The sequence below is a fragment of the Microtus ochrogaster genome, chromosome 4 (assembly GCF_000317375.1).
Source record: "Microtus ochrogaster isolate Prairie Vole_2 chromosome 4, MicOch1.0, whole genome shotgun sequence".
In the NCBI taxonomy this organism is placed as follows: Eukaryota; Metazoa; Chordata; class Mammalia; order Rodentia; family Cricetidae; genus Microtus; species Microtus ochrogaster.
This window is the reverse complement of record NC_022011.1, coordinates 44,949,198-44,959,918: the sequence shown is the minus strand read 5'-3', so window position 1 is coordinate 44,959,918 and position 10,721 is coordinate 44,949,198. Positions and strand designations below refer to the sequence as shown.

General features: G+C 44.0%; 1 protein-coding gene across 2 annotated transcripts in view; it reads left to right on the top strand.

Annotated features, from left to right (window-relative positions):
- Nup214 (nucleoporin 214) overlaps positions 1-10,721 on the top strand; it is an 83,628-nt gene that overhangs the window by 43,533 nt on the left and 29,374 nt on the right. For both annotated transcript variants that reach the window (XM_005346090.3, XM_005346089.3), the window contains exons 25-27: positions 5,060-5,135; positions 6,142-6,220; positions 9,515-9,605. In XM_005346090.3, the coding sequence (XP_005346147.1) occupies positions 5,060-5,135; positions 6,142-6,220; positions 9,515-9,605 (246 nt within the window). The remainder of the gene's footprint in view (positions 1-5,059; positions 5,136-6,141; positions 6,221-9,514; positions 9,606-10,721) is intronic.

The following is a 10,721-nucleotide window of genomic DNA, read 5'->3' as shown; positions in this document are numbered from 1 at the left end:
TGGAACTAGCTCTTGTAGACCAGGCTAGTCTCGAACTCACAGAGATCCGCCTGCCTCTGCCTCCCGAGTGCTGGGATTAAAGGCGTGCGCCACCATCGCCTGGCAGCAGATGAGATCTTGATTACTACTTTTTGATGTGCTTGTGGTATATTTGGAGGCCAGAGGACAACCTCAGATGTCACCCACCTCCCTGGAGACAGAATGCTTAATCACAGGTCATAAAATGGATTTTTTTTTGGTTGTTCTGTAACTCTTATGTCATCTTATTACAAAAATTGGTTTTGTGGGGGGTTTTTTGTTATTTTTTTGTTTGTTTGTTTGTTTGTTTGTTTGTTTTTGAGACAGGGTTTCTCTGTAGCTTTGAAGCCTGTCCTGAAACTCGCTCTGTAGACCAGGCTGGCCTCAAACTCACAGAGATCCGCCTGCCTCTGCCTCCCCAGTGCTGGGATTAAAGGCGTGCACCGCCACCACCTGGCCCAAAAATTGGTTCTTATACATAGACAAATGGACTTAAGATTCACATACTTACTTTGCTTTTAGCTTGACCTTGTAGTCAGTCTTCACATCACTGATTTGGGCTGCTGCATAAAGAGGTCATCACCCCCTTGCCTGGGTGCTTTAAGAGCCTAATTCATCAGTGACCGTCTCTAATCTTCCCTTTAGGGGAAGCACACAGGCTTGCACCTGCCTCCTGTTTTGTCATTTTGGGTTCACACCTTCCTCTGTAGAGCCCACCACTGAAGACAGATTTTGGTGGGCTTTAGGAAACTGTTTCCATTTTAGGTTCTGTGTACTTCCTAGCTTGTAAAATGTAATGGCCTGCAAACCCTGCAGCAACAATGGTCAGTCCTCCTCCTACCGCTGTACTGGGCGTGACTGTTCCATGACCCAGCCCAAGTGCTCATTGCAGCCCCAGCTCAGTGTCCCTGCATGTCAGTGACACATCCAATCCTTTGAGGGTCTTAAGGTTTAGCATGTATGTTAGATTTCAAACCTTTTTTGAGTGTACTTCTGTAATGGTATGAGATATGGCCCACTTCACTCTGCTTATTCCCGCACCATTGGTTAGTCTTTGAATATTTGACTGATCGCCCTTTAAGTGCATGATTCTAATCGGTTTGCTGACATTTTAAGAATTCCTGCATCTATCTTAATGAATAATATTAATCTAGAGGCTGGATAGATGGCTCACAACTGCCTGTGATCTGACAACCTCTTCTGACCTCAGAAGGTACCCGCACAGATACATACATATAAATAAAAATTTTAAAAAATAGTAATCTGCAGTTTACCTTTTTTTAGTGTGTCAGGATAATCATCCGTCCGTCTATCTATCCTTCTTTCCATGTCTTCGTCCCTGTCCTCGTCCCAGTCCCAATGCTCCCCTCTCTCATAAGTCTCATAGCCCAAGTTGAGCTTGAACTCAGAATGTTGCTGAACCCTGAATTTCTGACATTCCTCTTGTCTTTGTTCACGGAAATAAATGGCTGGGTCAGTCTTCTGCACTGATTGGTTTCTTTTGAGACAGACTCTCATCTTGTGTGGCATAGACTTAGCTTGAACTACAGTGCTGCTCCAGTCTGCACTCAGGCCTGGTTTATATTTGTTCTTGTGATTTCCTGACTTGATTTGAGGTTACCGGGTTCGAAGCTTCTTTTTCTAAATTCACAGCAAAGAAAGACTTGTTTATGGCAACTCCTAATAGCCTCTCACATTCTTCACTGGAGTATTTGTGTACTGGTTAGTCTTTTTGGTTGGCTGTAGAGGATACAGTCTCCCTCAGTGTAGTCTGTCAGGTGATCGTTTAGCGCAGACTCAGCACAGAGCTCCGTTTCTCCTCCCGTCTGTTTCTGCCCATCTCACACCTGTGGTGCACTGTTGTAAAGAGGTTACAAATGTATTCCTTATTTACTCTTGAAAATCTGTTTGGGTTTTGCCCTAACTAGTCTTGAGCTCACAGAGATCTCCCTTGTCTCTGTCTCAGAAGAAACTGCAGTTCCATTGAAGAGACTTTTGTTTGGACAGTGCTTTTTCCTCAGGACATTAGCTGATAGGTGTGTCTCCATGGGCAGGTTTCAGAAATGCCTCAATAGGTTTGGAGTCTTAAATCCGTGCTCCCCAACCTTCCTAATGCTGTGACCCCCTTAATACAGTTCCTCATGTTGTGGTAACCCCAGCCATAAAATTAATTTTCTTGCTACTTTATAACTGTAATTTTATTACTGTCATGAATCATAATGTAAATATTTTCTGATGGGGGTAGGCGACCCCTGTGAAAGCTTCATTCAACCTGCAAAGTCATGACCCACAGATTGAGAGTAGCTAGGCATGGTGATTCACACTTAATCCTAACCCTTGAAGGCAGAGGCGGGCCAATCTCAGAATTTGAGGCCAGCCTGGTCTACTGAATGAGTTCTAGGACAGCCAGGACTACACAGAGAAACCCTGCTTCTAAAAAGCCCAATAAATATACAAAGTAACATTTTTATTAGTTTTTCTTTTTCCCTCTAGGTTCGTTTTCACTTCTTATTTTTTTGATAGGATGTCCTCTCTACTTGCTTGCTTCACTTGCGAATGGATACCAAAGATTTCAGTATTCATTACATAATTCAGTAGTATGTAGTTTGGTTCTGTCCCGTCAAATATGAGTATTTATTAAAAGATATGCTAATAATTAAAAATTCTCTAAAAGAAGACATGTGTTTCTGTTTTAGGTCATTTAAGCTGTTAAAATGGGTGAAAAATGATTCTTTTTTTTAAATTTAACTTTATGTGTATGGGCATGAAGATGTCCGATCCCAGGGAACTGGAGTTACAGACAGTTGTGAGCTGCCATGTGGGTGCTGGGAATTGAACCTGGCTCCCCTGAAAGAACAGCCAGTGCTCTTAACCGTTGAGCCATCTCTCCAGCCCCATGAAGAATTGAGTTATTTTTGACCCTTTCCCAGCAGTGGACAGAATACTTACCACTAAGAAAGGGCCTGTAAAACCCTGGAATGCCTCACAACAACTCTGGTTCTCACTGTTTTGTTTTCTGCTCTGGTCCTATGATAGTGGCTTCCTTTTTTAGATCGTGTGTATGTGTGTGTGTTTGCATGCATGTTATATGTGTATGTCATGTGTGTGCCTGGTGCCAGTATAGGCCAGAAGAAGGCACTGTATTGCCAGGGATTGGTTGTGGGCGACTGTGAACTGCTTTTGCTCGTAGCCTCTCTAGCCCGGTTTTGTCTTTTGAGAACAGAGTGTACAAGTGATCTATTTCAGGGTCCTCTTGCTGGAAAGCAGAGTATGTTAATTCTGAACCTGGGTCTCCCCCGTATTCTCATGAACGTTTCTAGTTACTGACGTCTTTCACTTGGCCTTTGTCTGTTTGTCTGTACACATCCTTTGAGTGTGTTCGTTGGAGAGTGTACTGTTCTTTGCTGTAACCCTTTGTTGTGGTAGAGATTTCTTGAAGCTGGCCTATGGGTATGTTTGTTGTCTACTTGTGCCAAACAGCATTTCTCTACAGAGGTGTCACGTGGCATAGTGTGCTCTGCCTCCTGGCTCTGTGCTTGGGGACTCGGGATGCCCGGGAGATGTGTATCATAGTCACAAGTGAATAGAACAGTAACTGCATGCAACTAGGCTGTCATGATTTAATGTACCATCGTATTGTCGTTAAATTTTGGGTATAAATATTTTCCAGGATTTGGATAACTTGCTGTTTTCAATCTTCATTTCTATTTTCACATAAGAGAGGTTCATTTCCCTTGTGGGTCCCTGAGTTCAAACTGTTTCTGTCAGCGTGTGGACTGAATCCACCCGGGGATCTTGGGGCCCAGCAGTCTCCCCAGCACAGTGCTTCTCTCTGTTGGAGACGAGCAGAGCCGCGGGTATGCACGGCACCTGAGGACCTGTGTGTGGAACGTCTTGGGCACTCTTTGTTCTTCCAGAATCATCATGGGGGTTCTGTTTCATTGAAAATGAGTCTGTTTTTCTTCCCCATTCTAATCAAGTCAGGGAAGTGTCTCTGTTACTCCCAGAGAGAATCCAGGCAAACTGTAAAGACTAAGCTGTTTGCTGATGTTCATTGATGTGTGTGAGCTTATCTTCCCTTTTTAAGTTTCTTTTTCTCCCTGAGAGCAGGTTTCTGTGTCCTGGAACTCTCTTTAGACCAGGCTGGCCTTGAACTTTTAGGGATCCTTCTGCTTCTGCCCCCAAGTGCTGGGATTAAAGATGTGCGCCACCACCTGGTATCACATCAATTTTTGATGGAAAGTTATTACTCCTCCCTCAGTCTGAAAAGTGTTCTAGAAAACAGATCCCACAACTGCAAAACTGCTACTATACATTCCAGTTAAGTAGCTTTAGGTTGAGGACAAAGACATTGAAAAGCTTCCCCTAAATGCTGAGGACTTCCATCTGTGATTGCACTGCTATGTGGGTTCTTCATATGCTTTCACTAGCTGGGAGTGAAGCAGTGCTCCCTAAAAGTACAGTGTTTAGAGCTGGCGAGAGGTGTTCATGGAGTAGCCACGTTGCATGGTGGAAGTGGAGCAGCAGTGCTGTGGAATCTGCCTCCGGCTCTGCAAGCATCCAGTCTCTGGCAGCACCTTTGTGTGTGCGACTGGTCGTTTGTGCCCCACAGAGTCTGTTGAACATCTTTTCTCAGACTTTGAAAAAGAGAATCGGAACTTCCCCACATGGTCTAAAATAGGGAAGCAGGAACGAAGAGTGCCGATTGTCCCAGTAAGAACAGCATCTGTTTGGAAATGATTGCAAATTGTTTCATGGAATTGTAGAAAGGAAAAAGCTAACAAGAGCATTGTTTTGAATTTTATATGATTGAAAACCAGAAATTTAAATTTTCATTTTAAATGAAATTAATTTTATATAATTGAAAACAAGCTTTCATTTTAAAAACTAATTATTTCTTTAACAAATTGAGTTTGGTTGGGGTCTCAGACGTCTGTATTCTGCTTAAAGTGTTGTCGTCTGTTGAACAGGGACCTGGCTCAAGGATGAGCGTGTTTGTCCCCAGCCCTGTCTCTGAGCAAATGTTTTCTGTGTCTTTCAGTCCTTCGGTGCCGCACTCAACAGCCAAAACACCGCATGCAGTGTTAGCCCCGGTGGCCACCAGCCAAGCTAAGCAGGTATCTGACTGATGTGTCCCTTAGCAGTCATGCGCACTGTCTCTGTAGCCGAAGATCATTTTATGGCTTGACTTCATTTCAGTGAATGTGAATCTCAGAAAAGCTGTTACTTCTTTTCCATAAAATTCATACCAGCCTTGACATGGTTAACGAGAGTAATAAGTCAAGGCCTGATACTGTCTTCATGGACCACTGACTTTCTGCTCTCATCACCATAGACCCTGTGCTCATAAAATGCTTTCGGATGAGGTGTTGTAGTTCGCAGGGTTTTTTGCTTTGTGTTTAGTTTTGTTTTGTTTGTTTTGTTTGACAATATCTCACTTCATGCAACTGACTTGTACAACAGATGTTTAAATAAATCCTTTAAACACCAGCACTAAGTCAGGTGACTTAGTGGGGCTCACCCAGTCAGTAGCTGCCAGTTCTCGGCCGTTGACTTCTCCCACTGCACCGTTGAGCATCAGTACTGGGTGTGGGTTGTCTTAGCCTGCAGCTCTGGTTTCTCTCACATCTGCCTTGGAGACAGCAGCTTTAGATTGCTCTTGAAACCAGAGTTTTAGGCTGTGTCTACATTGCTGCCCATTGGGAGTTCCCAGAACCGCCCTGTTCCTCCCTTTGCCTCTGTTCTTCTGGAGGGTGTGTAGTTAAGTCATACACCGTGACAGGTGAGGACAGAAGTGCTGCCTTCCTGCTCGCTCTGTTGGAGTTCACTAATTGCAAGGACTGTCCCTCCTTTGCCCACTCACTCCTCTACCAAGTATCCAAGTGCCGCTTTTGTGCCAGCGACTCTCCTAGACGCTGAGAAGACATCTTTGTGCCACACAGGCGTCTCCAGTATGACGTCAGAGGTTAAAACATTGGGTTTTTTTCCTTTCCCTTTTTGTGGGTAATTAAACTGAACTCAAGTTTTGTGCTTGCTTAGTTTATGGTTTGCAGTTCCATTTTACATGTCCATTTAATGATGGTTAGCAGTTTAACGTGAACATTTTTCTTGTGTTCTGTGCAGGGGTCTCTGATAAATTCCTTCAAGCCATCGGGACCCACAGCAGCATCTGGTCAGTTGTCCGCTGGTGATAAAGCAGCAGGTGAGTCTGCAAGTGTGTTGATGAGAATGAAGCTGAAAGATGCTCCTGATAGTTCTCTGTGCAGACCACAGAGCCAGCAGCAGGCACACAACATGCCGTGTTCCGAAGGCCTCCGTTTTGAGGAATTGCAATGCTATTGATAAGCCCTTTAAGAATTTCTGAAATTTGGAGTTGAATTTGAAAGACTTTAGACTCAACATAGAGAAAACTTTTGATTTTTTTTTCCTTTTTGGTTTTTCAATACAGGGTTTCTCTGTAGCTTTGGATCCTGTCCTGGAACTAGCTCTTGTAGACCAGACTGGCCTCAAACTCACAGAGATCTGCCTGCCACTGCCTCCTGAGTGCTGGGATTAAAGGTGTGCGTCACCTCTGCCCAGCTTTGATGTTCTTTTTCTAAAAGAAGCAATAGCAATGTCTTCATGCCTCGCTGCATGGTCATTGTTAGAAGCATATTAGACAGTTGATCACTGTTCCCTCTTCTTAAAGGGAAAAGATTCTCATGCTTTGTAGCACCCTTACAGATTATAAATTACTCTTCCTTTCCTTTCCTTTCCTTTCCTTTCCTTTCCTTTCCTTTCCTTTCCTTTCCTTTCCTTTCCTGTCCTGTCCTGTCCTGTCCTGTCCTGTCTCTTACCTTGCCCTCCCTCTTATTTCCTTTCTTATCCACTAGGGGGTCTCATATAGCTCAGGCATGACAAAATTCTGTAGCCTAGATGATCTTACCTCTGATTCCCCAGTGCTAAGATTCTCTGCATGTGCCACCGTGCCTGGTTTTATACAGTGTAGGGCTTTCTGCATGCTTGGGAAGCACTCTTCCAACTGAGCTACATTCCCAGCCCCCTTGCAATGACTATTCAAAAGCTATTAAGATATATAAAATAAAACAGATTTATTACGGTGTAAGATCTCATTAGGTAAGCTAATAATACAAGGTTTTGTAGCTTCACAGACTTGCCAATTAGCTTAAGCGTAAGTGTTTGTAATTAAGTTAGTTTTTACAGAAGCTGGAAGTATTTTTACCTTAGTATACATTGCCTAAGTACCAAGACTCGCACGGCTCCAGGGAACAGCCTGACTAGGCTGACAAGGGAATGAGAAAAGACAAACACACAAAACACACAGGCTCACAGAAAAGCAGGGATTAGGTGGACTACCCACAGCAGCCTGGAAACTCAGCATGCTTATTCTGTGTAGTTGAACATGGAGGCAGGGTTATCACATATAGATAAATAGGGAAGTAGGGTTTTAGACATACAGCTAAATAAGGAGGCACGTTTGGCTAATGTTGGTAGGAGCAATGTCAGTAGGGAACAGTTTTCAGGCTGTGAATAGAGGTGCTGGAAAAGGCTTCAGTGGCCATTTTCTGCACACACTGTCAACATTCACACTCAGACCAGGAAAGAAAGCTTTGCTCTTTCCTTCTGAAAGAGTTGAGCCATTGGTCCTTGACATGGCCAGGGCCCTGCCAAGCATTACACATTCCCTCGGGACGTCATTGGCTCTCCAGTCACTGGATCTTTCTACGTGTCTGCTGTTGATCTCCTGTTGCCACCTCGTGGGCACCCCAGCTTCCATTTGATCAGCCTTGCTGACCTGGTTCTGCATCTCGCCCGCCACTCTGTCCTCACTTAGCAGTTCTGTTAGAGACTGAACATCCCATGGCAGCTGTTCTCAGAATGGCCACCAGTCACTTCTTTCTCTGTCGTCCAGAGCCTTCTGATCTGACACTCAGAGTGTCCCTCACACAAGCAAACCACTGTGACATAGGCCAACACAAGTTTAATGGGTTCAGCAAAGACTTGCTTCGTTTAGAATTCAAACAAATGTGTTTCTTTCTGGTTAATATTTCTTTTTTTTTTTTTTTTTTTTTTTTTCGAGACAGGGTTTCTCTGTGGTTTTGGAGCCCGTCCTTGGAACTAGCTCTGTAGACCAGGCTGGTCTCGAACTCACAGAAATCCGCCTGCCTCTGCCTCCTGAGTGCTGGGATTAAAGGCGTGCTCCACCACCGCCCGGCCCTGGTTAATATTTCTGAAAGAGTTTCAGAAGAGCGTTTATCTTAGTTCTCTAAGTGACTTTGTTGCAGTTAAAATTAAGACTCAAGGAGACAAAGGCCTCTAAAGCAGCGTCTTGGGCAGCAGTATGGCTTGCATGGGTGCACAGCCACTTGCTCTCCTCTGCAGGGTGGTTAGGCTTAGAGAAGAACTTTTCTCTTTTAGGCTGAAACCCTGCGTGCCTTTACAGAAACCTTTTCCTTTTTACTTGAGGTAGAGTCCTACATGGTAGCTCAGGCTAACCTATAACTCACTATATATAGTACACTATGCTGTAGCTCAGGCTAGCCTTGTCTTCCTGCCTCAACTTCACAAGTGCCACCTTTTGTTTGTTGTTTTTAGTATTGTTGCATTTCTGTAATAGAAGGGTGTGCATACCAGTGCTCATGTGGGTGTCAGGACACCTGCAGAAGTCACTCTCCTTCCGCCATGTGGGTCTCAGGGATCCAGCTTTGTCTTTCAGTCTTGACAGCAAGTACCTTTACCCGCTGGGCCATCTCACCAGCCCACGAACAGATGTTTCCCGTGTGCTTTTGTAGCTGTGTCTCGACTCTTCAGCCCTGTTAGAGTGAATGTCCCGTTCTCTTCCTGGCAGATTCACCTTAGACATTTTAATGGCCTCGGCATCTCAGCAGCACTTCTGACAATGCAGATGCTTCTATTTCACAGTTGTGGACAAGGCTGCACTGAGCATGTGTCTATGACCGACCCACATTGCATTTCAGTATTGAGTCAAGCTTAACATGGTGCTGATGGCTACTTTCCTTAGTGTCTACATTTCTATTTTCTAGAGTAATTATATGTAGCAAGTGTCCGTTACCTCTGTAGCTAAGAAAAAAGAAAGTTGGTATTTGCTGAATTTAAAAAAAAAAAGCAATCATTCTTTTATGAAAAGGGCAGAAAATGGGTAACTATATATCATCCTGCTTCTCTTCGGATTTTCTCCCTGCAGTGTAATTTAAGTTCAGGTAGTTATAAAACTACATTATGTGAAAGTCAGTTGGTCTAGAGGAATGCATCCTTGATTTAGGCTGCACAGAGATTGTTTTATTCTCTTTTCTGGGAAGAAGAGTGTGGCATGCCTTGATTTGACATGAGCATTGACAGAGCCAAAGAACAAGACTGAGCAACCTCCAGCAGAAGGCAGGCTCTGGGCTCAGACACATGGTCTGAGCTGTAGGGATTACAGACTAGAACAGCACTCTGGGTGACTTGCAGAATGTCCTTATTTTCTCCATTTCAGGTCCAGGGACAGCCAAGACAGAATCAGCGGTGATCTCAACTCCATCTGCTGTGGGGCAGCTCAGCAAGCCTTTCTCCTTTGCTCCATCAGGGTCAGTGGTGAACTTAAGTTCTGTTCTCAGTCATTATCAACCACATCCACACGAACCTTGAGCTCTCATATCTGTGCCAGTGAATCTACCGACAATGGCAGTGTTGAACCCTGTAATGTGAATCTATTTTCCCTTTTCGGTTCAGGGTTATTATCATATGTACTCTTTTTTAATCCTAAGCCTCATTTTTTTTTTTCTGTCAGAGAACGTTTGTTCACTTCTGTAGGTCGACCAGTGTATCTGGTGTTTGTATTGACCCTGCTGAGTGGTAGTCAGCATGGCTGTGGGATGGATGTTGTAACTGCACTGAGAATGCGGTGAAAGACAGTAACCATTCCGAAATTCTGATCTTTGAGTAGGAAATAGGGGGCTCAACAGAGAGACTTGTGTACCTCAGGCTGACCCAAATTTGCTGTGTGGCTCCTGAACCTCCTGCCCCAACCCACTGTGTTCAGTAAGGGGCGTCTGGTTTCAGGAAACAGTGGCATGGTGTAGATTTGTGAGTCAGGTTGATGAAACAAAACAGACTTTTTAAATTTTATTCTTTATTCGCTGTGGACTGAGAGTGCCCATTTTTCTGGGTACCATCGTAAAAGCCAGGCAAGTTGCTGAAGCTGGCGCTTCCTGGTTTTGCTGGAGTCAGACAGTGACTGCCATTCAAACCTAGCAGCAGATTTGTTACCACTGAAGGGCTGTGTATTCGTTTCTTTTAGAGAAGCTCCTAATGCTTTCACTGTCTGCTCCTGTACCTGATCCCACTACTTCACTCCTTTCCTCTGAGCCGCGTGTTCCTAAGTATCCTCCAGCGCAGCGGGAGAAAGGGGTACTGAAATCAATTGGAAGTTGTACAATACATTTATACCTTCCAAGGATAATTGGAGCAGATTTTAAAGAGTAGGTCAGGGCCAGGATTACTGTATCCTTTATAGTAATAAATAATAAATAATAATTAGTCTTCATGTCTTTGAAATGACAGTACACTTCCAATTTGTAAAGAAAGCTGGAGGGGTAAGAAAAAAGAGCTGGAAAGGTTTGGGTCAGGGAGCCAATGCCTATTTGATTTTTTTTTTCTTGGCTTAGGTTGAGGCAAGCTAATTTGAAAGAAAAAAAGTTTTT